This window comes from Lissotriton helveticus, chromosome 1_1 (assembly GCF_964261635.1).
Source record: "Lissotriton helveticus chromosome 1_1, aLisHel1.1, whole genome shotgun sequence".
In the NCBI taxonomy this organism is placed as follows: Eukaryota; Metazoa; Chordata; class Amphibia; order Caudata; family Salamandridae; genus Lissotriton; species Lissotriton helveticus.
Window position 1 is genome coordinate 423,739,898 of NC_136057.1, and position 26,710 is coordinate 423,766,607.

Below are 26,710 nucleotides of genomic sequence, written 5' to 3' on the forward strand. Positions count from 1 at the left end.
CAACAAGGTGTCTTAGGTCTCCTTGCATCGTCCTTCATACCAATGTGGACTTCCAGGATAGGCTAGGTGTGGTATCCTCATGTGGGCTTGAGACTGCTGCTCGCTCCTGGAACTCGGAACGCTCTGTGTAGTGAATTCCGAGTACTCCAGTGCGGCGGTTGGCGTGGGCTCCTAATGATGTGATCTGGTCTATCTGAATAAACAAGTTATATTTATTCACGTTCCTGCTTACCTCGTATCATTCACGTTGGGATTCTTCACTGGCGACGATGGAAAAACACATCCACGCGATTTGGGAGCCTGCAGCCCCGGTATAACCGGACCAAGATTACCGTTGCGAAGGTCTTCTGCTGTATCCTCATCAAGAGTCATTCGGACACTCCGTTGTCGGTTGCTGTATATATTCGTGAAAATCCCGCTTTTCCCAGCCCAGCGGTGAGACTTTACTCTATTTTCTCTCTTTTTAGTCAACGCGCGTTCAGTTTTCGGCAGCGCGAGTTGACGCATGCGCTCAACCTCGCGCTTGATGTTCTTAACAGCACGCGCGCACACTTAAATCCAATTTCCCAACGCATGCGCAAATTAGATCGTCTGGATCCTCAAGAAGCACAACAAAGCGTCGCTTAGCAACCTTCCTTCTATGACGTATGAGCAACCTCACAAAGTGTTCCCTGGCTGATTTCTTTTGTTTACATACCATCGCCATCATAATGGGCTGCTTTTCTCTCAATTGAATTTTAAAACAATGACTTTCTCAGAGTTATAACTGTACTTTTGAACCACAATTGCTTATGACATCATAATAATCTCTGGCTTACCAATATTTTATCTATTTATTCTTCTGAGAAAAGACAATTAACCAAAACAAAATACATTGAAATCATCATTATTATATTATTTTTATTTCATCAGAATGGAAAGTTTCAATGCTCCTCCCCCATTTTTAGCTAGTCCAGGCGAACCACCTTTGGAGTGGAAACAATGGCTTGAAGGTTTTGAGGCATACCTTGAGGCTATAGGTGGTGAGAATTATACTGATAAACGCAAACTTGCCATTCTTAAACATTCTCTTGGCGCGGAAGGCAGACAAGTTCTTTCTCATCTTCCTCCTTTAGCTATAGACAATTCTTCTGAAGAAGAAACTGATGTTTACGAAAACGCCATTATGCAGCTCGACAAACAATTTATCAAAAAAGTCAATGAGGTTGTGGCACGTCATAAATTTCTGAGTAGGCAGCAATTACCTATTGAACCCATTGATTCTTTCGTGAAAGACTTAAGAATTTTGGCAGCCAAATGCAATTATCAAGAATTCCACGATCAGATGGTGAGAGATCAATTAGTTCATAATGTAGCAAATGTAAAACTACAAGAAAAGTTATTTGATGCGAAAGACTTGTCTCTCTCCAAAGCTCTGGATATTGCACATCGTTTTGAGGATATGAAATTAGGCATAAAAGAATTGTCTGAAAAGAAGTCAAGAGTCTTTTATGGAAAAACCTACTATCTCTGAAGTTCAAGTTGTCAGAAAGAAACATACAGAAAACTATCCCAGTAAACCAACATTTTCTTCATCAATAAATTCAAGTTTCAAAAAAGAAGTGGTTTGCTTTAAGTGTGGTTTTCCTGGCCACGTTGCAACTGACAAAAGATGTCCCGCAATTGGACAACTCTGCAATTATTGCAGATCTAAAGGCCATTTTTTTGGAATGTGCAAAAGTCGCAACAGACCTAGAAATTTTTCCTCTGATCCCAGACGAACCAAATATTCAGATGTCCAAGCAGTGGAGAGTGATAATGAAGACTGAGGACCTTCTAGCTGTGTATGAAATTGGAGAGGAAAAAAAGGATGCACCTTTCTGTATGCTACAGATTGGTTCTAAATTTATAAAAGTCATGGCAGATTCTGGTGCAAGATACACCTTAATAGGTGACGAAGTTATGAAAGAATTTCCAGATGAATCTTTGTTACCTTCTGACATAAGGTTGCTTGGTTACAGTAAAAAACCAATAGAGGTACTTGGGTATTTTTCCTCTACCTTATCTTTTAAAGGTAAATCAAATATATCTAAAGTTTATGTGGCTAAGGACGGTTCATGCTTATTGGGTTGGCCACAGCAGAGAGATTTGATGATTAAGCTTGATCCTAATCATCCAGAACAAGTTTTGGGATATTCTGATTTTGTTAATTCTGTTGATGTATCCTCTGTTAACAAGTGGGAAACACTTTTTCCTCAAGTTTTTTTCTTCCAATTTAGGTTTGTTGAAAAAATTTAAACACAAGATCATTTTGAAACATAACGCAGTACCTAAAGTACATAAAGTGCGCAACATTCCGCTGTCTTTAAGAGAGTCTGTTAAAAAGGAACTTCAAAGACTGTGTGAACTTAATTTAATCGAAGAAATTGAATCTTCTGAATGGCTTTCGCCTGTTGTTGTAGCTCACAAACCAAATGGAAAAATTTGTTTATGTGTTGATATGCGTGACCTAAATTCTAATGTTTGGGTTGACAGACATCCACTTCCAAACATTGGCGAGATGTTCTCAAAACTCAAAAATGCTGCAGTTTTTACTACGTTGGATTTATCTAACGCATATCATCAAATTGCCCTCCATGACGATAGTAAGCATCTTACATCTTTTATAACTACTGAAGGAGCATACAGGTACAAAAGAATGCCCTTTGGTTTAGTGTCTGCTTCCTCTGTATTCCAGCGTATAATGCATAACCTGTTCAAAAACTTGTCTAATGTCCTTTATTTCCAGGATGACATTTTGGTTTTCGGTAAAGATGATTGTGAGCATTCAGAAGTTCTATTTAAAGTTTTATCAATTTTGCAAGACAATGGTCTTACCCTCACCAAGGAAAAATGTAAATTTGGCAGGGATTCTGTAGATTATTTGGGGCATTCCATTAGTAATAAGGGCATCTCTCCTAAGTTGAGTTTGGTTAAAGCTATTGAAAATGCACCCGAACCTAGCAACAAAGATCAGCTCAGGTCTTTTTTGGGGCTAGCCGAATATTATGCCAAATTCATCATTTCTTTTGCAGACAAAACTTCTCATTTAAGGAATCTGATGGAAAAAACAACAACAATTTGTTTGGGATGCCAATTGTAAAAATCGATTTAGTTTTGTTAAAAAGTGCATTATTTCTGCTCCTGCCTTATCTCCTTTTGACACCAATTGTAAATCAATCATTGTCACCGACGCAAGCAATGTGGGCATTGGTGCGGTACTAATGCAAAAGCAGAAAATTGGTCTTGTTACCATTGCTTTCGCATCAAGACCGTTGCGTGGTGCTGAGATAAAATATTCAACTTTGGAAAAGGAAACCTTAGCCTGTTGGTGGGGTATTGAATATTTTTGCAAATATGTGTATGGTACCAATTTTGTTGTAAGAACTGATCACCGTCCCCTCGTGGATCTTTTCACAACCAAAGGCTGTGGTAAAGCTACCTCCAGAATTGCAAGATGGCAATATAAGTTACAAGACTTTCATTTTCTAGTTGAATATATTCCTGGTGTGAAGAATGTTTTAGCTGACTTTCTCTCAAGATTGCCCATTGAGGATGATAATTTGGTTGCTCCTGATGATGATCCTGATAAAGTTGTATCGATCTGTGAGGTGTCCAATGGGTGTATTAAAGAAGACGAATGGAGGGTTGCATGTGGTGAGGATCTTGATTACATGAACGTTGTGTCTTTTGTTAAAAATGGATGGCCTGTCAAAACGAATTTGTCGCAAGGGGTTTTGCCTTATTTCCATGTTGCACAAGAATTGTCTGTTCAATGTGATACTTTGATGAGGGGTCTACTTTTGGTAGTTCCTCAAGCTCTAAGAGAAACAATTTTGGATATGGCCCACGAAGGCCACCCTGGCATGTCCAGCATGAAGAGAAGAATAAGATGTGAATTTTGGTGGCCTGGTGTCGACGGATTAATTGAAAGAAAGGTTAGATCTTGTGTAGAATATTGTGTCAGTGACAAGTCTCAGAAAGTTGTGAAATATTAACGTGATTCTGTTACTAGGCCTTCTAGACCCTGGGAGTGTGTCTCACTTGATATTGCTGGTCCAATGGTTTTGGTCAAAGTCCAATTTATGCTATTGTTTTAGTTGATCAATTTTCTCATTGGCCTGAGGTGAAGTTCGTTCCGCATGTTTCTGCTAGAGTCATCATTGAATTTTTAAATTCCATTTTTGAGAAAGAAGGTTTCCCAGTTTCTATCTTATCTGATAACAGAACACAGTTTACTTCTGTTGAAATGAAGTTATTTTGTAGCAACCACGGGATAATTCACAAACGTTCATCTGTGTATTATCCCCAAGGTAATGGCATGGTGGAAAGGTGGATCAGAGTTCTTAAGGAAGGTTTACAGTTGGCTGTGTGTAATGGTGAAAATTGTTATGATGCTGTTTGGAAACTTTTATGGAGTTATAGGAATACTCCTAGATTTGAGGGCGATTTATCTCCTTTCGAAAAAATGCGTGGGAGGAAGGGTGTTTGTAACATGAGCCAACTGTGGATGAGGGATCTTATTAATGGCAAATGCAAAAAAACTGGTTCTAGTTTAGTCAGTGCTGCTGTTAGTAACCCGTGTAGTGTTGGTGATTGGGTACGTGTGAGGAAATCTGGTTTCATTAGATCTGGTGAGTCACATTTTTCTGATCCTATGCTTGTGATTAGAGTAGGTAGACATGTGGTAGAGTTGACAGATGGAAATGTTTGGAGTCTTTCCAAGATTGTTAAGGTTCCCAGGTTGGATGATAGATCTCCACCTATTGCTGGTGTTCCACATAATAAGGTTAGTGGAGCACCCGTTCCACAAGGTGGGCGGTTCTCCTCTTCTGTGCCTATGCATATTGCTGCTCCTATTCCTCCTGTCAAAAGGTCAAACCCTCGGTCAAGAAAGCCTCCCTCATGGCTCAAAGACTTCAAAGTGGGAAAGTAATTTGTTTTGCCAATATGTAAAGTTTATTACATTCTTTGCTGTTTCTGCTTTATTTATATATTGGTTGAAGTAGTTCATATAAAGTATCTGTATTTGTTTATTTTCTTTCCTATTTCTTTTTATGTTTGTTCTTTTCAAGGAAGGAGGATGTGTGGTATCCTCATGTGGGCTCAAGACTGCTGCTCGCTCCTGGAACTCGGAACGCTCTGTGTAGTGAATTCCGAGTACTCCAGTGCGGCGGTTGGCGTGGGTTTCTAATGATGTGATCTGCTCTATCTGAATAAACAAGTTATATTTATTCACGTTCCTGCTTACCTCGTATCATTCACGTTGGGATTCTTCACTAGGTCAAAGGCTTCACTATAACGGCCCTACCTTTTCTTTGAGGCACACATATGGATGGAAAAACAGCTGTACCCCATCCTCCCCCAAAGACACCCTCAGTGCATCATGTAGCCACAAGCATTGAACTTAAGGCCTGCCTGATAAATTGTAAATCTCTATCAAAACTTGCTGATGAGGTCTGGCTTGCATTGGAGTCCAACACTTTGGACCTTGTGTTCTTAACTGTAACGTGGTTAAAAGATAGTTCCAATCCTGATATTTTCCTGGCGATACCAGGGGGTTTTCGGGTTGTCACTTCCAATCGAGTTGGCAACAGAGTGGGGTTGGGCTCGCTGTAATTTTGAGAGATGACTGGGAAATCTCTAGTAAGACTCTAGTAATGGCTCTGGGATGATTGAGGCCCTGTTTTCTGCATTAAACCTTCCCCCGCATCATCCATAGCAGGGTTGCTGGTCTATAGACCCCCAGATACTCCCACCAGCCACCTGCTTGAGGTCTGTGGTACTATTGCAGACCTGTCTCGGAGGCGTCCCGATTTTATTGTCCTTGGAGACTTCAATGTCCATATGGACAATAGCATCTGTTACTTGGCCTTTCAGTTGGCAGACACATTTAAGGGCATGAATCTAGCTCAGAAGGTGTGCACATCCACCCAGAATGCCGGACACATGCTAAATCTTATTTTTACAAATGATCCCTCTCTGAAAGTGGAGGCTCCACTTCCTCTTACTTGGTCAGTCTATTGGTTAGTTTCTTTTAGCTGGACCAGCACTACATGGTTAAATAAAGCTAGATCATTGTATGAAGAAAGGAGAGATTGGAGAAAGATCTCTCCTGGTACTATGGGTCCCGTGTTACAGTCAGACCCACTTGAGCTGTCGGGTGACCCTTGCAGGGATGCATTTTCCTTCATTCCTGGGTCACATCCGCCTTGGACAAAGTTGCTCTGATCAAGAATTTGAAAGCGGACAGGAGGAAACCTTCTGCCCCCTGGTTTACTTCTAATCTTCTGGTAGAGAAAAGCTCATGTAAGAAGCTGGAGTGCTCATGCCTACGACTCTTAGGCAAAGTGTGGCTACAGAACAGCTTAAAAAAAATTCCACAAGCTAAAACATCATGCAATCAGAAACTTTATGGCCAGCCAAATTAAGTCCTCCAACAACTCACTTAAAGAAGTCTTTAAGATTGTCCATGGCTTTATCACACCTACGGTTTTGAATAGCATTATCGTTCCCTCAGCTCTCCTTTGTTAGGACCTATCTCTTTTTTTCAGGAGAAAGTGCAATCCATCTACTCCTCTTTATCCCTAGCTGGGTCTCCTATCATTCCAAAACCTAATCTTGCCCTACCTAGGCTGTGGTCCAAGTTCAACCCGTTTAGCCCTGGTTCATCCTTGCTAGAACTGAGCAAATTCAGATCAGGTTCAGCCGGCGATCCTTGCCCAGCAAAGATTTTTAAACTGCTGGCTGATTGGTTCAATTGGCAACTGAACCCTATTTAGAAATGTTCCCTGATGACGGGAATTTACCCTTCCACCTGGAAAGTGGCCTGCGTCTTCCCTATCCTGAAAAAAGCGGACGCCGATCCTATGGAGCTCAAGAATTTTAGGCCTATCTCCCTCCTGCCTGTCACGGCTAAAATCCTTGAAGGAACTGCAGAAGAAATTATTTAACTTCCTCGAGTCTAAAACTGTTTGCATGACTCCCAATCAGGCTTCAGATCAGGCTATAGTACAGAGACTGCCCTCCTGGAAGTGACGGGAACTGTACTTCAAACCTTATACCAGGGTAGCGCTGACATGTTTGTGCTGTTGGATCTCTCTGCAGCATTTGACAGTGTCTCACCAAATCTTACTGGAGAGACATGAGCACCTGGGAGTGACGGATACTTTGCTGGCGTGGTTCCGCACTTCTGAGACGGCCGGTCCCAGCAAGTATTTCTCCGCCCCCATGTTTCCGCACCTAAATCCCTGGTGTTTGGGTCCCCCAGGGCTCTGCCCTGACTGACCCCCACTCTGTTCAATGTTTATCTGGCCCGCTGGCTCCTCCTGTTGAACAATGGGGAGTGAACGCTGTTTCCTATGTTGAGGACACTCAGCTGGTGTTAACTATCAAAGAGCACTTAGAAGCAGCATTCCACAATTTTAAGAACTGTCTGGTCAATCGACCTGGTGACGGATTGTTGACTTAAAATAAATACTGATAAAAATAGAGGTGTTGTTTTTTAATCCACCTTCTCTTCCGACTCCGGAAATATTACCAAACGAGAACCTTGAGATCCAATCATCAGCACCCTCTCAGGATCCCCCGCTTCTCTAAAACCAGGATTGGTGTTAGAGCTTTCTCAGTGAGAACCACATCCTTGTGGAACTCCATGCCTGACCACCTTCGTAAGGCAGAGACTGAACAAGCATTTTGGAAAGCGTTGAAGACCTGGCTATTCACCTGCCCCTAGTCTGTAGTTCATCTCCCTCCTCCTACTCTGCAGGATCTGCCTCAGCACCGGGACACCTCTTTTGGAGGTAGCCATGCGCTCTACAAATGTTCTTTGATTTGATCTCGATGAAGATGCATGTTTGAGAACCATTTATCACCAATGTACATGAATGTTGTCAAATTTATTCTAGAATGTGCATACCCGACTACACACTAGCATTTTTCATATGTGCAAACAAAAAGTATGAGGACTGTGAATGTGTGACAGAAAATAGTGTCTGAAATAAGAAGGAGCAACCAGAATCCTTGTGACCTCAACAAGCATGTGATTGTGCCCTTTTGATAACTACATTTTGGTAAAATATAAAAAAAATAAACATTTAATTGAACATTTGACAGATAATTCTATTAAAAGAAATGTTTCATGCAGAATAAAAGGGCTGTTGAAGTCCTTCAGTGATTAGAAATGAGAAGGACTATTTAGTTGTGCTCTTCAATGTAAACTCAAATTTTGAGTTTGTGCAATGTTAAATAGTGCTTCATGTGGCAGTAGAGGAAGTGGTAGGAACCAAAGCTACCTCACCACAATCTATTTGGGAGATAGAGGCACAGCCATACCAAGGACCGCAGTATGAGTGCACTGCCTTCTAGTCGTGGTTCTTTAGATTGCTTTGCGCAGTAAGGAAATTTAATGCCAGAGTACAATGATGAGCCTGCTTTGTAATATGGTTGACCTAATCTGCTACTGTTGAAAGCCTGCATGGGCAGCAGTAGGCATTTGAAACTGGTGAATAAAATATTCAGGTACAACCATCCTGTCTCCGTGGTGATTAAAACAAGCGAGAAGATTAACAAAGCATCAAGAATTGTGGTATACTACGTCAAACATGGTGAAATCAGGAGGAAGCTGCTCACTTTGAGGGGTTATTCCCCATTCAGCAGTGCAACAGAAGGATGCGTAAGTGAAGCGCCCATTTTGAGAGTCTTTAATAAAGGCTGAGATTAGGGACGTCTCAGCAGCTGTTTGCAAGCATTGCAAGAAAAGACTCAAAGGAAATGAAAATAACATTAAGAGTACAATGTGAGACATTTCCCAGGAACAAATTCCTCAGATGAAGACTGGTTGGCACCATTACTTTAAAACTACCACCTTGACCCACCACATTAATGTGCACCATAAGCGGTATTATGAGGGTTACCCATTAGGGCAGATGGAAGCAAGAGGAGAGGATGGTACAGGAGCAAAGCCTCAAAGCTCGACCTCTGGAGCCAGTAAAGGTGATGATAACATTGACCAGCTTTGAGACATGCCTTGAAAGGTGGAGGTCACCACAGTGAAGATGCACAACATCCTAGTCAATGCCCAGGGTGGCAATGTCCACAATCAGGAGATAACAACCAAAAACTGGTTCTTAGCAATGGCCTAGCACAATTAATGTTTCTCCCTTCACCCTTTGTTTTTTTCCAACCCTTCAAAATTATAAACTTTCCTTTTGTTTCAATGCATTAGCTTTGAATTTTTATTTTTTATGCCTCTTAAAAAAATATTTTGAATCTTACATTCTGGGGCCGTACTCTACTAGCATGCCTTTTTAGGTCTTGGCCTAGCGAAAGATGCGCTTGCGCAGTCTCGCTGGCGAGAGTTTCAGTTTCTTAGTATGGGGGCTTGAACCCGCCCCTCTTCTCCATTGGCTGGCTTCCTAAACGGAGGCCAGCCATTGGAGGAGAGGGGCATCACACCGTTTAAGCCCCGTCTTTTTGGGATACGGGGTGTGTTTTTTACTTTCTTTCTCTTTTCTTTCTCTCCTCTTCCCATTGGCTGGAATTTTACCTTCCAGCCAATGGGAAGAGGAGAGAAAGAAAAACACCCCCCCCGAATCCCAAAATGACGCTGCATTTCTCCGAGGCATTTCTGCATCGCCTCGGAGAAACAAGGTGGTGTTCAGGGACACCCTACCTCTGCAAGGAGAGTTCACGGTGGCACACACACTCGGCTGTGATGGGGACCATATCTCACAGCCCTCCCCGCTGCTCCGATGGCTCTTAGCTCACGCTGGCACTCGTGCTCTGTCTGGCAGCGTGTGTAGAGGGCTCCTATGATCCGGCGAGCTGGAGTCTCTCTCCTGACTATCGGGTCCCGACGACCATCTTGATGCTCCTGAACTGCATCAACGGCAGGAGCGCACACATCGCTCGGGTCCAGCCGGGGGGGAGGCACTCTATTCGGTCACTCGCCCGCTACGACGTTAAGCCATTTGGCCCCGTTCTTCCTTTTCCGTATGCACCCGGACCCTCTTTGTTTCAGTTGCACGCTCCCAACGCCTCCCAAACAATGTCGCCGGCTCCCAGTCACCCCCGCAGCAGCAGCACTTTCCTTTTGACCCACTCCCTCCCTCCCGCTCCGTGGCAGCCCATCTCCCTCTCTCCCTCCTATGGTTGAAAAAACGGAATAAAGCAGATTTATAAGCAGATTATGAAAACAGAAGGCGCCACAACTTGAGCAGGAGAGGTTCCAAGATATATGTTTTTTTTTTAAAAGTAAAGCACGTGGTTTGGTATTTGTGGCCACGCTCGATATAAAATGCCCCACTTTAGTACCTTACAGGTGGTGTTTCAATTCTATGTAAACAAACGTTTAAGTGCAGTGCGATTAAGGAGTGTGTTTTTCGGCGAAGCCACTGGATGACATGCGCAAAGTGACTGTTTAGGTAAGGCGCAAGCGCAAGACAATTTGACCTGCAGGCGAGGTGACAGAGAAATGCAGCACGCGCAATGCTATGGCTTGATGTCGTGAAGTGACGTCAGAGTTGGTGGACGCTGTTTGTTGTGCTTCGGAACTAAATATGGCAGCCCGCGGTGGACCCGCAGCTTCATCCGCGCTGGGTGCTGCACCTTCCCACTTTTCAGCTCTCTTGCTTCAGTTTACGGTAATTACAGGTGAGCCAATGATTGCGGGGGAACCTATGCGTGAAACTGGGTGGGGGGAGCAGATGAACAACAGTCTTTTTGAGGAAAAGTATTATTTGAACCCCTAAATAATTAGGGAAATGCGAGTCACGCGGAGAAGCGATGGAGTCTTATTTCTGCCTGGAAGGAACGGAGAAACATCTGGAGTGTCAACAAGGTGGAGGGAGTTTGGGAGAAACTGTTTGTGTTTAGGAGCTAATTGGAAGGTTGTTCTGTGGGGAGAACAGCAACATTTGGTAGGGAGAGGACAGCTCTGTCTGTGTGTGTGTGGCTCTGTCTGTGTGTGTGTGGCTCTGTCTCTGTGTGTGGCTCTGGCTGTGTGTGTGGCTCTGGCTGTGTGTGTGTGGTACTGTCTGTGTGTGTGTGTGGCTCTGTCTGTGTGTGTGTGGCTCTGTCTGTCTGTGTGTGTGGATCTGTCTGTGTGTGTGGCTCTGTCTGTGTGTGTGTGTGGCTCTGTGTGTGTGTGGCTCTGTGTGTGTAGCTTTTTTTGTAGGTGGCTCTATGTGTGGGTGGCTCTGTGTGTGTCGGTGGCTCTGTGTGTGTGGGTGGCTCTGTGTGGGGGGCTCTGTATGTGTGTGTGGGTGGCTTTGTGTGTTTGGCTCTGTGTGGGTGCAAAAGCAATAGGTCTCGCATTTGCGAGCGATTAAGCTATTGGCATAGTAAATGACAATGCATTTATTTATGTTTTAAAAACCAAAACATAAATAAAAATAATGTCATGAGCAATGCCAATAGCTATAACTTTAACAATGCCGAGACCATTGCATTGTAAATGCTTGTTCTTTCAGTAATGACAAGTACCATTCAAAACACATAACAGCCTCAAGTATCAGACACCAAAAGCCCTAATAGAGCAGTACCTACATTTAACAGTTGTTCCTGTGCAATTCATTAACTGTTGGTCAACGGTAAAACATTGCTGGGAAATTTGGGATTCATTCAGTACTTGCTGTTTCTCACTTAAATATGGCTACATTACTCTGCGACCTCATCACTTGCCAATTCGATCCTAGCAGAATACAAAACCTTACTTCGGAATTAAGATTCAGCAGGGCGGGATTTGGAGTGGATGTCTATAGCACTCAAGAATACGTTGACATGTAATTTTGTTCCTAAATGAGTGTCTCTGCCCTGAGGTGCTAGTGTGCCAGCTTCGACTATCACTCAACAGGACTTCCTCTTTTCTTTTGGCTTTTTTGCCCTTTTTGGGGTGTATGTTCTAGTCGTCCTCCCTTACAGCAATGAAACTTTACTAGGAGACCATAAGTTACACACTGATTTTTGCGTTGCTAAAGCACATGACATCAATGCACTGAAGGTTCTTAACCTGAATCAGTTGGTGCAAGGGCCCACATATAGGAAGGGGCACACCCTTTATTGGTTATTGTCTCTTGACTTCATTCTACAGATTATTTCCATAACACTTCTGGCCTGGCAAAATCTCTATAGAATCAAGTTCAGCTTTTTCACCCAAGGTTTCACACCGCAAAATAGCTCAAAGTAATCTTCATTTACATATGAAAATGGGGAAAAGTGAACCTCCTCCACAATTGAGTCCCATAGGGCCCCACGTCTAATTATCCAGACAGTTTCCTTGCCCAGTTCAAGTCAAAACTATCAGAAATGTTTGAACAAATACGTGTCCAAGGAGTCTAGTCACCTGAGGATACCAAAACCACAGAACACATTATTTTGGGAGTCCCTGCCTGTAAGAATAACTACCCCTTTCAAAGGAAAGGGTCCTACAAAATCCAGTGATCAAATATAGCAAAGCACATTGGTAGAATAAATCCTATTGTTTTTGCTGGAAAACGAAACCTGCGGTACAAAAGGGGGTGGTGATGGATGGAGCATCTGAACCAATCAAAAACTCCCACCCAGTCAAAAGATCTGGGTTTAATCCATCACTGTTCTTTAGCCCACTCTGCCACCCCAGCTCAGACATGGCCATATGCAAATCAGTCTGACCCTGTGCCTCACGGAACAGTCTGATGCAAAACAACAGTTGATGGACAGAATGCAGAACAATGTCATACATTCACTCCAGTACAGAGATCTGGGCCTAAATCCATCGTTTTTTTGCACTCCACACCACCCCAGTTCAGACATGGCCATATGCAAATCAGCCTTGACCCTGTGCCTCATGGGAACAGTCCAGCCCGAACTTCCAAGCCATGCCTTTCCAGGACCGGAATCAAGCATCCTAAGACCGGTTTCTAGCTATCAGCCGTCTTCAGCCAGGATAGCTTGACTCCAGTGGTGTGGAGAGCATGGGACTCGCGTCTGAGCATACCCATCCCACTCGGGGTGACAAATGCAAAACAACAGTTGATGGACAGAATGCAGAACAATGTCATACATTCACCCCTGTACAGAGATCTGGGCCTAAATCCATCGTTTTTTTGCACTCCACACCACCCCAGTTCAGACATGGCCATATGCAAATCAGTCTGACCCTGTGCCTCATGGGAACAGTCCAGCCCGAACTGCCAAGCCATGCCTTCCCTGGACCGGAAACAAGCTTCCTAGGACCGGTTTCTGGCATTTCAGCAGTCTTCAGCCAGGTTTGCTTGAATCCAGTGGCAAAGTGAGCAAGGGACTCACGTCTGAGCATACCCTGCCAATTTATGGCGAACAAAGCGGTACAAAAGGGGGTGGTGATGGACGGAGCATCTGAACCAATGAAACACTCACACCCAGTCAAAAGATCTGGTTTTAATCCATCACCGTTCTTTATCCCACTCTGCCACCCCAGTTCAGACATGGCCATATGCAAATCAGTCTGACCCTGTGCCTCATGGAACAGTCCAGCTCGAACTGCCAAGCATACCCTGCCAGCTTATGGCGAACAAAGCGGTACAAAAGGGGGTGGTGATGGACGGAGCATCTGAACCAATCAAACACTCACACCCAGTCAAAAGATCTGGTTTAATCCATCACCGTTTTTTAGCCCCCTCTGCCACCCCAGTTCAGACATGGCCATATGCAAATCAGTCTGACCCTGTGCCTCATGGGAACAGTCCAGCCCGAACTGCCAAGCCATGCCTTCCCTGGACCGGAAACATGCTTCCTAGGACCGGTTTCTGGCATTTCAGGCGTCTTCAGCCAGGCTTGCTTGAATCCAGTGGCAAAGTGAGCAAGGGACTCACGTCTGAGCCTACCCTGCAAACTTATAGCGAACAAAGCGGTACAAAAGGGGGTGGTGATGGACGGAGCATCTGAACCAATCAAACAATCATACCCAGTCAAAAGATCTGGGTTTAATCCATCACCGTTCTTTAGCCCACTCTGCCACCCCAGTTCAGATATGGCCATATGCAAATCAGTCTGACCCTGTGCCTCATGGAACAGTCCAGCTCGAACTGCCAAGCCATACCTTCCCTAGGCCGGAAACAAGCTTCCTAGGACCGGGTTCTGGCATTTCAGCCGTCTTCAGCCAGGCTTGCTTGAATCCAGTGGCAAAGTGAGCAAGGGACTCACGTCTGAGCATACCCTGCCCTCACCCCGAGTGGAACCGGTTCTTGGATGCTTGTTTCCTGTCCAGGGATGACCTGGCTTGGCAGTTCGGGCTGGACTATTCCCATGGGGCACAGGGTCAAGACTGATTTGCATTTGGCTGGGTTCAAACTGGAATGGCATGGTGAGAAAAAAAACTACGGATTGAGGCCCAGATCTCTGTACTGGGGTGAATGTACGACATTGTTCTGCATTCTATCCATCACCTGTTGGTTTTGCAATTGTCACCCCGAGTGGAACGGGTATGCTCAGACGTGAGTCCCGTGCTCTCCATGCCACTTGAATCGAGCTATCCAGGCTGATGAGGGCTGAAAGCCCGAAACCGGTCCTTGGATGCTTGTTTCCAGTCCAGCGAGGACCTGGCTTGGCAGTTTGGGCTGAACTGTTCCCATGGGGCACATGGTCAAGACTGATTTGCATATGGCTGGGTTCAAACTGGAATGGCATGGTGAGAAAAAAAACAACGGATTGAGGCCCAGAACTCTGTACTGGGTTGAATGTATGACATTGTTCTGCATTGTGTCCATCACCTGTCGTTTTTGGAAAACGAAACCTGACAAACTACGGTCTTGATACCTGTTTGAAGCCTTCACTCTTTCTATAACCTGGGCTGTACAGCTAATACTATTCCAAGTTCCAAGATGTTATTGAATGATCTGGCAACGTTCTTTCAGGGAAAGGTTGAAAGGATCTGCTACTCCGTTAGGGATTCCATGCCCAATGACTAACCTGAATGTTATCCACATGATGAAAGCGGAGTAAAAAAGATTGTCAATCTCATCCTTAACTCCAAAACGATTGTCCACAAATAAAAAATCATCATCGTGTCACCTACTCTTCGCTCACAAGTATAGACCATTATAGGTCTATATCCTTGACAAATTGCTGGAAAGTGATAGCTAAACGGGCTGTCATTTACTGGGAACAGCACAAGTTTCTCTACCTCAGGTCAACAGGGTTCCACCATTGTCATGTCACTGAATCCTCCTTGGTTGTTGCTCTACATGAAGTCAAAACCATTCTGAATGAGGGAGGCCTGGTGAGAATGATACTTTTAGAGCTCTCAGGCAAATTCTAAGACCAATGAAAAATCTGGGCTTTCTAGGCTAATATTCAATCATGCCCATCTGCACGCTTTGCAGTCTACTTCTCGTCCTATTTTAGAAATACCCCAAATATACAAATAAAACATCTGTGGGTGCTCTCTTTTTAGCCACCTGACTCTTAGACTCTGGAACTGGATAGCTCAAAGAATACAAAACATGGAAAGCCACCTCTTATTCTGCAAGACTGTTGTTCCGGTTTTTGTTCACTCGCAGCTTTCTATGTCCATTTTTCTTTTATGTCAAACCTGTTTTGCTCCTCTTAGCGCCATAAAAATCATTTATGGTAGCAGTGTATTTTATCAAATAAATAAGTAAATATAAATAAATTAAATGTTGGTTGAGCCCATAGAGCATGCGGTGTATTGCTGAAGGACATGTGCAGGAGGCTTGGCAGCATGGTGGCTGGGTGCATGGTGTTTCCACAGGTGCCCAGAGCTCAGTGCACATGAACAGAGGCATGTACAGTTCTTTCAGGGGCCGGTGTGACGTGCATAGATGATCGCAATGCCACGTGTTCATGATCCTCTCTTGAGGTCCTGTGAACAGTGGGCCCTAGGGGCATTGGGACTGAGGTGGAGGGAGTGGCTTAAGGCCATTCTCTGTGCCTTGTGAGAGCTGCATGCAGATGTACGCTTCTACACTCAAGATGTTTAGTACACAGGGACTGGATGCAGTGCGTGACCATAGGACATGGCCCATACAGAGAGCACTCGAAGACACTGCACTTCATACATCCGATATAAATGTGCATGCTAGACCCCTTTAAGTCCAGAATCAAGGTAAACAATAAACTGTTACTAATACCCATTACTGTTTTTGATAAGGTTTCAATCAACCTTTCTTTCTTCCCAGGGAATGTGATCCTGAAACAGTAGATCTTGCTTCATATTCCACTTCAGTTCCAGGAGGCATGAATGGATTGGTACATGTCAATTCGACTTCTCAATCCTCTGGACTGTTTCCAGTTGAGAATGGGGTATTGCACCTAACGTGAGCCCCTGGGATTGGCAAAGACCTTAAGAAGTGCCTTGCCAAGTTAGGGGCCTAGCACTGACACAGTTCTCAGAAACTACTGGATTGGTACAAGAGGAAAGACCTGTGGCCAGTATGTGGTTGTTGGGCCTACTTCTCAGAATTAGCGATTGTCATATTAACAAGCCATTGAAAACTGTGGAAGGGGAAGGTTTACCTCATTTGCCCATGAATTTTAAAGTAGAAGGTCTGTCTACTCTATTTAGTTTGCTTTCTTTGTTGAAAACCAAATTTACTGGGTGGATGCTTTAAATAGGCTACCATGGTTGTCTGTTTAACCATGATGAGTACATTAGCGATAGTGATGCTCTGAGATGCAAGGGGAGGGTGTTCCAGGTCTTTGCTGCCAGGTGGGATAAGGAGCGGCCTCCCCTGTTGGCACTGTGGATGTGCTGGGTAGCTGCTAGGAAGAGGGCTCTTTAACGGGAGTTCCTGAGCAGATTGGTGGAAATTCACTTGTTTGTTGAGTTTGATGCGTAGTGCCTTGTAAGCATGGGAGTGCAGCTTGAACTAGACTTTCTTTATTTGTATTCTGACAAATATTATGCCCAGTTTTATTGTGTTATCCTCCTAAGGTGATTCATTTTTCAGCTAGGATAAACTGCCTTACAACTAATGCATCACTGATTTAGCAGATCGTCAAGATGATTCCCACATCAGATCGTCAAGATGATTCCTACCTTGTAGCTAATAATCTCATACTGCTTTGAGCGTGGCAGTAGAGTATAGAACACCCTTTGCTGGGCAGAGCAGATACAGGGATCCTGGCAATTAAGTCATTTTCTTCATCAGCTGTCGTAGTATTTTATTCTGGATAGAACCTGTCTTAATTTTCTCAGCTATGCATATTTAGCTATGGACGTCACTGTTGATGGGTAAGGCGTCCTCTTGATGCCATTGACAAAAGGGTAAGGAATCCTTACAGATTCGTGACAGAGAGCTACTTCTGTTAGTGGCAACCTATTTAGATGTTTGACCTGCAAATCTAATGTGACCTACCAGTATGTTCATTGTAGATTTATGAATGGCCACGTCAAATGCTGTCAAGAGTTTCCATTATCCATAAAGTTGAAGTTTGGCATGCTGGTGCTGCAGTGTGATCTTTCTTGGTGGTTTTGTAAAAGATGTTGGCTGTCTCATTCAGACCGCAACCTTAAGCTGCCGCCATGGAAGAAATGAGGGTATCTAGCTTCAGGGAGAAACCAAATTAAATTAATAAAGATGTGGGTGACACAGTAGCACAGTGTGCGCCTTTGGACTGATCAAACTTTGTTCATGAGAAGGTTCTTCACAGACCAACCGACCTGTGTTTGTCCATCGTAGAAATAAGGCTTTTTGAGTTGTTAGAAATATAGATAATCATAAAAAATGCAACCTCTTAATCAGCAAAAATATTTACAAAATTCAAGGTAACATCCTTATCGACTCTGTGCAGTGGTTTTATATTTACCTTTACATATAAATGATAAAATAGACTTGTCAATCTATCCCTTTTGAGGGTTACAAAAAAACAAAATATGCTCAACCACCTCATCCATTGAGGCTTAATCTACCTCTTTTTTGGCCTTTAATACGCTTTCTACACTTGCCAGTAGACTATAGAATGGGTAATTGTGCCCATCTAAATAACATTAGCAATCTTCTTAGATCAGATGTGAATTTGTCAACACTGGTTGAATGGGAGAAAAAGGTCGGTTGTAATTCCCTGAACAGTAAATACCTTATTTTGTCTCCTCAATAGCAATCTTACAAGAAGGCATCCTACCCAAAACATTAATCAGCCTAAACAAGAGGTGTTTTAAAAACGAATTCATGTGATAAAGGAATATTTTTCCCAGCGTTATCTGTATCCATGTCTGCTTACTTACCCTTTTATATAATTCGGTATTTCAATAACGGTTGATCCCTTGTTCATATCCTAGGTGGTGCAATTTTAGCAATGGCTTGGTTTGGCTATGGCGAAGTGTTGGGTTTTCATTCATCTGGTTATTTACTTCTCCATTTCTTAATTTTGGTGGGCTCATTAGTTGTGTTTTTTGTGTGCTAGGATGTGTTTCCTCCTTGGACTTCATTGTTTTGTCAATGACTTGAGGCGTTTAGTAAATATTCAGATTCTACTTCATTTACTTAAAGGTGGTGTAGGAGTGGTACTAAAGGAGGTCTATGAATGATGAGAACGGAGCTTCAGTAGAACACCTTGTCCTTGCACAGTGACTTTTAGCATCAATCTGGCTTGTGCAGACCCCCTAACCCTGAAGTAATATTTGGAACTCCATGAATTAAAAAAAAAAATCATTTGGGTGGCAGGGATTCCGACAACAGGTTGTATTCTCTCATCCCAGTTGTATGCATCATTGCAAAGTGGAAATAAGGAGGTAAGCAGAAGGCAATATGTTTGAATATACCAAGATGCGCCTTTATGGTGGTTACAGTCTCCTATCTGTTACCTGCTGATATTTGATAGTGTACCGCGACAGGGCCATGATGACGAGATGAAAGCACTAGATGGGACCCAATCAAATGTATCCCACGCATTATTGAGGAAACACCTTTCAAGAGTTGGTCTTGTAGTCTTGAGCTCCTAGTGCAGAACAGAATTGAACATGCACGATTCTTATTGTCTGAGATTTTGTAAGACTCTCTATTGCTCTTTTGACATAAATATTTTTACAAATTGTTGTATTCACTAAATCGTTTTATACAGTAAGTGCATGCTAGATATGAAGTATGTGACACACGTTGATATTTCCATTTCTTAAGTAATATGCAACACCCATGATTAACCACATGATAGGTATGCTACCACTATCACTGATGGATGATTTCCACAAACAGCTAGACACTATGATCAACAAATTTATATGGAAAGGAAAGAGACCCAGGTTAAGCCTGCAGAAACTAAGGCTGAACAAAGGTCTATGAGGGCTAAACATCATAAATTTCAAAATATTCCAAACTGCATGCTTGGCCAAACAAGGAGCCCACTGGCTCGTCCCAGATCAGGAATACAAACCAGTTTGGCTAACATTGGAGAGGGCGAACAGCCATGCTAGCCATCATGCCTTATGTAACCCAAAGGCGTCTGCGAACCACCCTCATGCACTACTACTGTACTGTAAATATAAAATCTCTTAATAAATACTTTGAAATAAAAAAAGATGCGCTTTTAAGTTTTGAGGAGGACGAACTTTGAAACTATAGGCGTGAGATTGAAATGTTACATTTATCTTTCTCTGTTGAATCTTAGTTAATTTGGCAAGTACTTGGTAAGGATCATTATCTACATTGGCATTCGTTTGATATTTTATAGGTCTCGAGAGCAGGAATGAAAATGTGGAAGCACACTTGCCGCTAAAGAAAAGAAGAGTAGACCAGTCATATATTTAAGGTAACATGGTTTTCACATCTGACTTTTTACTGTTCATTCCAGTTTTCAACAACCTAAATATATCTCGTTGTCCAGCTAGCGAGCTTCTGAAAATGATGTTAATGGTAATGTCAAACTTGTTGCTTCTCGGGTTATACATAATATTTTTCTTATTATCTATCCGTAGCTGCAAAGTCTTCTCCCAACCTCTCAGACCTGAGCCATTTTTTGGTGTTTTGAGGCACTTTGCCCTTAATCCTTCAGAACTTTTCGTCACAAAAGCTATGCAGCCAACATTTTGCATCCTTTGTAGCTTGAGCCTACCAGGCAGCCACTCTGTCTTGTTGCAAATACACACATTGTGGGCTTACCAAGAGCTAACCTGGGCCTACAGCCTACCCATCACTTACCACTAGCTGGCTTTATTGTCATTCTCGCTTGCTTCTTACTCGATGGCTTTCCTTGTTTCAGCTTGTCCATTTGTGTTTGTCCCTTCTCTGCTACATGGCCTCTTTACTTTCTCTCTAATTAGCTGGCTTCTATACTTCAACTGCTCGCCTTTGGGGAACTACTTTTTTCATTTTCTTCAGCATGTTTTTTTCCTGTATTCCTTGAGTTCTAATTCCCCACTGAAATAAATGCCCTTCCTCAAACCCCCCTCGTCAGCCTCCCCCAGTATTCTCCCTGTTGCCCACCACTGCCCCCGACGCCCAATAAACAGCCCTTTGCACAGAGTGTTATGGTACTGTGCCGCTCTAGGCCTGTCAGCTGGTGGAAACTCCCAGGCCTTTGATGTTGAGTCCAGCACACAAGCCCACCAGTGGAGTGCAGTAGTGCACCAAGAATTAGCCGGCTCTGTCTTAATCAAACAATACGTCCCTGGAGGCTGGTGACACATTAATGCTCGTCAAGGGCACCTCCATTAATACCTCCTCTTTGTTAATGATCTTGTTAAATACTTAACAAAGTAAGGAGTACGAAGTTCCTTGGTGTAGTGATTAATCACACCAAAAAAGTCATACTTAGTTAAGTCTGACAAGCAAATTACAGGAAGTGAAGGAGGGGGAATCCTCCTTTCAGAACTAGGGTTCTCACACACCCAGCAAGCTAGGTGTCATGCTTCATCATTTGTGCCTGCTCCTCGTCGGGCAGGTGCTGCAATGCCCCAAGGGCACCCTTAAAGGGGCTCTTTTTCGGAGATCTTCTGTTCCTTGCCGTAAGGGTGCCTGTGGGTGTGTGGAGCCTAGTTACGTGTAGATGTGTGTTAAAGTGTTCTAAAATAGGTGAGGGTGTCCTCTAATGCTGCTGCTTTATTCTGTGAGGGACCCTGCCTAAGTAAAATGAAATGGTCATGTGTCCCGTGGTAATATCAGCCATCTTGGACTGCAGTGGGAGTAGAGGAAATGACCTAAGTTTCATGTATTTGTTTAATCCTGTAATCCTACACTTCCAAAATATCCTACCAAGGGCAATTATTAAGAAGTAAAAATACTCATTTGATGTGGTGATAGCGTTCATATTGAACAGAGGTCATGTAGTTAAAACACTTTGTGTAGTCAGGCTTGCTTATCTTCAGGTTTGTCACAAGGTAAAAGCAGTGGTTGTGGACAAACTTAATTCATGTCGTTTGTTGTGGTTCATGTAGTAATTGCCATATCGTGTAGAGCAATATAAGGGTTCACATTGTATTGGAGGATGCTTCCGAGGTTGAGGAGCAATTCTATTGCGTACTCAAAAGTCTTTGATGTCCTAGCGTTTGGCCTTATGCAATATAGCAGCGGGTGCTGTTCATATTGTTATTTTAGGCAATTAGTCTTATTGTAAAGTAAAAGACGGGGGTGTTTCAAGGGACATAATCAGCAATTGGCAAATTCAGTGTTTCGTAGCGATAATCCCCTTATCATGACCCAGCCTTGTACAAAAAATGGGTATCAACATTATTTGTTCAGGGAAACCCAGGGAATGTTGTTGTTGAGGCCACAATGTGCTGTGTTAAGACGATGCACCCACCTTTGTTCTAGCCTAAACAAGGCTACCTGTGTGATGTTTGGGTGTGCTTCTAGAATTACCCATTTTAAACTTTCTGGTGGATGTGTGTTCTCCAAGTGGTGTGTGTAGAGTCTGGTGTTAGTTTTGAGGCAACGGATATTGCTCTTGTGTTCCGTTATTCTTGTTTTGGCTGTTCTCATGGTCATCCCAACATAGTGTTTGTTACATGGGCATGTCAATAGATAGATACAGCGGCTGGTATTACAATTAGTGTTACAAAAGGGGGTAGTGATGGACGGAGCATCTGAATCAATCAAACACTCACACCCAGTCAAAAGATCTGGGTTTAATCCATCACCGTTCTTTAGCCCACTCTGCCACCCCAGTTCAGACATGGCTATATGCAAATCAGTCTGACCCTGTGCCTCATGGGAACAGTCCCGCCCGAACTGCCAAGCCATGTCTTCCCTGGACCGGAAACAAGCTTCCGAGGACCGGTTTCTGGCATTCCAGCCGTCTTCAGCCCGGCTTGCTTGAATCCAGTGGCAAAGTGAGCAAGGGACTCACGTCTGAGCATACCCTGCCACACTTATGGCAGCCAAAAGCGGTACAAAAGGGGGTAGTGATGGACGGAGCATCTGAATCAATCAAACACTCACACCCAGTCCGTCCATCATCCCCTTTTGTATCGCCTTGTTCGCCCTAAGTGTGGCAGGGTATGCTCAGACGTGAGTCCCTTGCTCACTTGGCCACTGGATTCAAGATAGCCTGGCTGATGAGGATTATGAATCCGAAACCGGTCCCAGGATGCTTGTTTCTGGCCCAGGGAAGACATGGCTTGGCAGTTCGGGCTGGACTGTTCCCATGAGGCACAGGGTCAGACTGATTTGCATATGGCCATGTTTGAACTGGGGCGGCCGAGTGAGCTAAAGAATGGTGATGGATTAAACCCAGATCAGTTGACTTGGGGTGAGTGTTTGATTTTCTCAAACACTCCGTCCATCATCCCCTTTTGTATCGCTTTGTTCGCCCTAAGTGTGGCAGGGTATGCTCAGACGTGAGTCCCTTGCTCACTTGGCCACTGGATTCAAGATAGCCTGGCTGATGAGGATTATGAATCCGAAACCGGTCCCAGGATGCTTGTTTCCGGCCCAGGGAAGACATGGCTTGGCAGTTCGGGCTGGACTGTTCCCATGAGGCACAGGGTCAGACTGATTTGCATATGACCATGTTTGAACTGGGGTGGCCGAGTGAGCTAAAGAATGGTGATGGATTAAACCCAGATCAGTTGACTGGGGGTGAGTGTTGGATTTGCTCAAACACTCCGTCCATCATCCCCTTTTGTATCGGTCCATTACAATTAGTGTGCCTCGTCATTCTCCATAAGAAGTGGTCAGTGAGTTTAATCTCTTTTGTTGGTCTTGTTTGGAGGCAAACCGCGCAAGATCCGCAGGGGTAGTACCCTGTAACTGGAGGGAGATCATAAGCGTCTCTGCGTGGCGACCAGTCTGGTGTTGGGTCTAGTAGGTATTAGCAAATCCTTTAGGTTGTTTGTCTTCTAGAAAGCAAACCTAGGTCTCTGTATATCCAGGTCCCCTGTGTTAAATATTCCCCAGTGCTTGTTCACTGCTTTTTTTATCATTTGTGAACGTGGTGTAAAAGTGGTCACACAGGTCAGTGTATTGTCGGGGACTTTTTCTTTAATTTCAAGGAGGCCCTCGCGGTGATTGTTGCAGGCCCGTTTCATACATGTTTTGACATTGTTTGGGTTACTGATGTTTCTCCAAATTACTCGAGAGTATGGCAGCCTCCAACTGATAGTCCTGTGTTTGACTACAATTTCTCCTGATGCGCAGAAATTGTATGTTAAATGACTTTCCGTAATGGCAGTCGATTCACTTGATTGACTCGCCTCCATTTTCAAACTTGTATTGTAAATTGGCATTATACTAATTCAACTTTATTTAAAAAGACTTGACAGTGTAGTGGCAGCAGTCTAAGGTAAAACAGGGTGATGGGAATTAAAGTATTTTCTTGGTACCTACCAGGAGAGGAATAACACTGCAGGGGCAGGCACCCCCATTGGAGACAATCAGCTTGTTTCAGATGAGACACTGTACCAGCCATCTGTGGGAAGCAAGCAAATGGTTCCATGCAGCCTTTGTCAACAGACATAAAATCGCTTCTTGGCTGGCTGCTCCCACATTGCAAGCCAATTACACGGCTGAGTGAAAGGATATTCTGAAAACATTACAAGTGCATCATAATAGCACTGTTTTTCTGTCCTAGTTTTTTTGCTTTCTCCCAGGGTAGGATGGGGACAATTGCTTTACAATTTGAGCTCTATCGTGGCTCTTACTGACCTAAGAAATTATCAAAATGTATCAAAATTGTTTTTTGCAGGGAAGTAGTTTGGTTGTGCCAATTGACATCCGATATGCACGAAAATGTTTGAGGTATCTTAAGAGAGGGATGTATTTTCGAAACTGGATGTTAGGGCTTTTGACGAGAAGTGTTTGCAAGTGTGTGCACTTAGCTTTAGTGTTCCAGTTAATGCATTTTTCACGGAAAAAGAATTTAAATATCCGGTTTGATTATACCTCTCTATACTTGTGTGTGTTTCCTTTTTCTTGAGTGCCCCTTTCTATAAGATACCAGAAGTGATACTCACGGAAATAATCACAGTTCACTTTATGACAGTGTGTGATCTAGAGGGAAACTGTGATATAAAGTCCAGTTTCTCTGCTCTATATTTTCTAATTATTTTGTGGATGATTCCTTAAAAAAATTATACTACAATTTGCAAGGCTGTCATTTTTGCTGATGTAATAATTTTTGAAGTTCATAAATAAACAAGCCATACAGTTGTGTGATGACGCATCTGTGCCCATTGTATTGTTTGTTGGGGCTGTTTCTGTGTTGCATTAGTTAAAAAAATAAAATCTCAGTAATACATTAAAAAGGCAAGACCTATTGGCCTTACCAATGCTGGTTTCCCACATGTTGGGGATTGTAAGGGAACCCAGGGTTATTGGTTTCCCCTAGAGTAAATGGAGAAAATTGCCAAAGTATAGTATTTTATTTGTTAAATCTGGAGTTAGCCAAGTCCTTTTGATTTTGCCAAAATAATGTGTAATATACTTGAAGGGGGTTTCAGCCTCCTCTCTTCACCCATTGGTCTGTTGGCATTCTCATTTTGCTTCTGCCCACTACAGTATACCATACGGGGCAATGGTTTAGCCTACTTAAGCCTCTGGTTAAGTTCACTTTGAGTGACTACATTGTGCTCTTTCGCAATGTGTATATCCACATACAAGAAGTTCCCTTTAGTGCCAGTTTTGCCCGATGTGATAGTAGGATGCATCTGAAGTCAGCACAGGGCACATTCCAGCCTTTTTAGTTTCTGTGTCCTTGCATTGCTGTTGTAAATTCCTTTTGAAGTGGATTGCTACTATTGCACAGCATACCATATTGTGTTCCTGGAGTTGGTAAATCCCAATAGATTTGAGAATGTTTGAGAAACTTTGCCCGGAAAGAAACCCACACATTGTTGTTATTCATTTGTAGCAGTCTTCTAACAGTTTATTTAAACAAAGGCTGGGTGTAATTTGAGTTTTTGTATCCAATATTTTATACTGTGAACCCTTTTTACTTCCTTCTTTTCATCTTCATTCATTCTTTCTTTCCTTTTTTCTTTCCTCTGCTGTGTGGACTGCCGTGCAATGCGTCGATTGTCAGATTCCCATACTGCGCTCTTGTGTCCACGTCATACTCTCACTTCCTGAAACATGATGAGGGATACCGAACTGCCGAAAGGCTGCTCCGGCTCAACTCCGCGAGTGCAGCTAGCGCGGAAGTGGAAAATTTACCAAGTGACCTCTTACAACAACGCGGGGGATCGGCTGGTGTTTCGCAGGGAGCCGTTTGGGGGCCCGCAGGGGGTAAACGGAAGGCGGCCTACAAAACCAGGGAGGTGTAGGGGCTAAAAGTCCCCGGTTCAAGGTAGAACTAGCCCCCCTCTCTTCCCCCGCGCCAGTGGCAAAGCCTATCGCCAGAATCTTTTATCAGCAGCCCAAGCCTAGCAGCCTCAGTAAGGGACCAACCCACACGTAAGGCACTGTTGCAGATAGGAGGCCTAGTGTTGGTGACATCCTGGCACCCTGGAAGTCCGTAAAAGGGTGAAAAGATGCAAAAAAGGTGAAATTCTGAAGGATAAGAAACAGCTCTGAGGCTCGAAGTGCCTCCAGCGTTCCAGGTCAGCCAGCTATCCCACAGCAGAAGTAAGTGCTTTAGATTTTGCACGACAGGTTACTATTTATATCTAAAATCCATCAACCATTAGTTACGCCAGGTATTAGTCTGAAAGTGGCAAGGGTGGTGGAAACAAAATAGTGGAGTAACTTATTGGTGGTAAGGGAGCTGAATACTCATATCCTCGACTTAAACTGCCTTACACCCTCACCCCAACTAACTACAATTATACGGGACACAGAAGGGGACCTCGAAAGATGGCCCTGAGGAAGCCCAAAACAAGTAAAGGACGTAAAGACCACCCAACACTGATCAATGATTCTACAGTCGAAAATGGGACCTTAGCAGAGAGTATGGATGGCCCTTAGAAGAATGCAAAGAGGGCTTCAAAGAGCGACGCAATGAAGAAAAATGTAACCGACAAATCTCATTCCATTGTGAAAGGCTAGTGTCAAAATCAATAAAGGAATTTCTGGGCAAGCACTTCAAAAGGATGCATACGCCTGTGAGAACTCGAGACCTGAATAAAAATAAGTTAAATGAACAGGAGGTTACTGAACATAGTGCCCTAAATCTAGATGAATTATTTCTTAACCAAAGTAACCTAAGCTGAATTGAGTCCTCTGAAGAGTCGGTGCTCAATATCAAATTGGGCTTAGATATATCTGCAACACCTTTGGCCTCAATGTTAGACATAATGTTGATGCTGCAAAAAACCTCGCACGGTCTTCTAGAAGTAACAATGTAT

At 43.5% G+C, this 26,710-nt stretch overlaps 1 protein-coding gene across 2 annotated transcripts in view; it reads left to right on the top strand.

Moving 5' to 3' along the window:
• LOC144810497 (uncharacterized) overlaps positions 1-26,710 on the top strand; it is a 544,676-nt gene that overhangs the window by 332,200 nt on the left and 185,766 nt on the right. For both annotated transcript variants that reach the window (XM_078673788.1, XM_078673789.1), the window contains exon 5: positions 19,666-19,743. In XM_078673788.1, coding sequence (XP_078529914.1) covers positions 19,666-19,742 — 77 coding nt within the window. In that variant the 3' untranslated portion in view covers position 19,743. The remainder of the gene's footprint in view (positions 1-19,665; positions 19,744-26,710) is intronic.